The following is a 2,150-nucleotide window of genomic DNA, read 5'->3' as shown; positions in this document are numbered from 1 at the left end:
ACGGAAACAAGCACAGAGGAATAGCATTAGAAGCAAACAGGGAAGGTGGCTGGACAGAGTCCACAAGCTCTCTGCTGTGGTTCGTAGACACTTTCAGCCCATATAACCCATCACAGTTACAGGAACAAGTGGTCCTGCACTCCCCATCTGTAATTCCTTGTGCATGCCCAAGCATACCCTCTTATTTATGCCAGCAGAAGCACTTACACAGCTGGGACGTGAACTGGCTTGGGAAATTGATGCAAGTTAAAGCTGATCATGATTTAAAACTATTAACTATGATTAAAACTAAGTAGTAAAATTAACTCTGATGCAGTTCACTACAYAGCCACACAAGTGCTTGTACCGGTGCAGAGAAGGAGGCAGCAGACTGGCAGAAATGAAAGGCTGGGAGAAAGAAAGGTGCACTTTTTTTTTTAATGGTAGTAACAACTTACACTAAGCTAATAACAACCAGCGAAACCACAGGCTATATTTCCCTGGCAGCTCGGAGGCTGCGCTAAGGGCRCGCGCAGCGGTGGCGAGCCGCCGAGGGAATGATTCATGTCCAGCTGCCTGGGGAATGACTCATGGGGCTCCGTGAGTCACTGCTCCGCTGGTAGCTGCTGGTGGCCCGAGCCCCTTGCCCGGTCCCCTCTCCTGGAGGGAACTCGCTGGTCTGCCCTCGCCAGCCGCCGGTGCTTGTCTAGTTGTCCAGCGCAGTGTAAGCGCCTCGGGGCAGGCGCTGCTTTCCGTCTCGCCTTTGGTCAGCAGTGAGGGTTTCCTTGGGCTGCAACACATCCTTACACTGATGGAAAGAAAAGTTTTTAAAATGGCTGTTAAACTATTTGGCTTGCACCAAGGTCTTACAAACAAGAAAATCCACTTTATTTCAGGTGGATGTATATGTGCWACATATATGCGCTATATACGGGCACCCTTCCTCTGCCCCGGTGCTGAGGTCCCCAGGATCCCTTCCCTCCTCGTGCGGCGGGTGCATTCACACATGCTCTCCCGCTCCCTCGTCCCTCCTGCCACACACRCGCTTACACGCGCACCCACATAAATAAAAAGCTTCTCACTGCTCGACTGTGAACACACGCAAGGGATAGCTCCTCTCAGTAACGAGGGGAGCTCAAATTATTTTGGGGAGCCCACTCAAGCCTCTCCACTATTAGCTAATCAGAGATGCTAAAAAAAAGATTAAAAAAAAAAGAAAAAAAGGAAGAAAAAAAGACGCGAATGCAGCTTAGGCTCAAGGGGAAAAAAAGGATTTTATTTTCGAATTTGCTCCCTGCTACCCGCATAGTTGTTTCGGGGTTTTCTTCCCCCGGCCATGTTCAACCCTGCTCCCCCGTCAGCCTCTCGCTCGCTCGCCCGGCCCCGGCCCCGGCCCCGGCCCCGGCCCCGCCGCCCGCCCGCGCTCGCTCGCCGCCCGCTCACGCTCTGGGCGGGCTGCAGTGGGTAGGGCCGGAGGAACCGGCATATCCGCCGACGGACGTCAGCGTCCTCCAATGAGAAGCGGGAAAGGGCGGGCTTGAGCGGTAGCAGCCCAATGGCAAGCGCCAGCCCCGGTGATGCTGTTACCTGCGAGGTATAAAAGCGGCTGCGTGCTCCCGACTGCCTCGCTTACACAGTATGGCCGGCGACATTAGCTAGCGCTCGCTCAACGCTCTTCTCTGTAACAGGGGAACACACGGACTACAAGGAACCGAACCGCATCGCCTGCCCGCCCGCACCCCCGCTCGGACTGTAACCCTCTCACACACGCTCACGCTGCACCCGCCGCCGCGCACTCCGGGTGGTTTTCGCTGGTTTAAAAAAATATTTTCTTCTAATTTCTCTTTTTTCTTTTTTTTTAAATTAATATTAAAAAAAAATCCTTCGGAAGGTGAAACCCGCCCGGGACGGACTGGGACCCGGCGGCGGCAGCGCGGCCCGTGCAGCAGCAGACGGTAGCGGCCGGGGGCGGTAGTTTGGTTGTCGTTAATTTCTGTGGTTGTTGGTTGCCGAGTTGTCTCACCATGAAGGAAAACGGTGCACACTTCTTCGAAGGGACCGAGAAGCTGTTGGAGGTGTGGTTCTCCCGGCAGCAGCCCGCGCAGCAGGAGCCGCACCAGAGCAAGGGTTCCGGCGACCTACGCACCATACCCAGGTCCGTTAGCAGCCGG

General features: G+C 54.7%; 1 protein-coding gene across 1 annotated transcript in view; it reads left to right on the top strand.

The window, feature by feature from the left end:
- The first annotated feature begins 1,617 nt into the window (after nt 1-1,617).
- The window catches only part of AMD1 (adenosylmethionine decarboxylase 1), an 18,639-nt gene continuing 18,106 nt past the window's right edge, over nt 1,618-2,150 (top strand). Inside the window, exon 1 of the mRNA XM_085306650.1 lies at nt 1,618-2,134. Within this exon, the coding sequence (XP_085162776.1) occupies nt 2,004-2,134 (131 nt within the window). The 5' untranslated portion in view covers nt 1,618-2,003. The remainder of the gene's footprint in view (nt 2,135-2,150) is intronic.

This window comes from Rhea americana, unplaced genomic scaffold, assembly GCF_003343005.1.
Source record: "Rhea americana isolate MKP2758 unplaced genomic scaffold, rheAme1 scaffold_243, whole genome shotgun sequence".
Lineage (NCBI taxonomy): Eukaryota > Metazoa > Chordata > Aves > Rheiformes > Rheidae > Rhea > Rhea americana.
The sequence above is the reverse complement of the archived record's forward strand: the minus strand, read 5'-3'. Positions and strand labels throughout refer to the sequence as shown.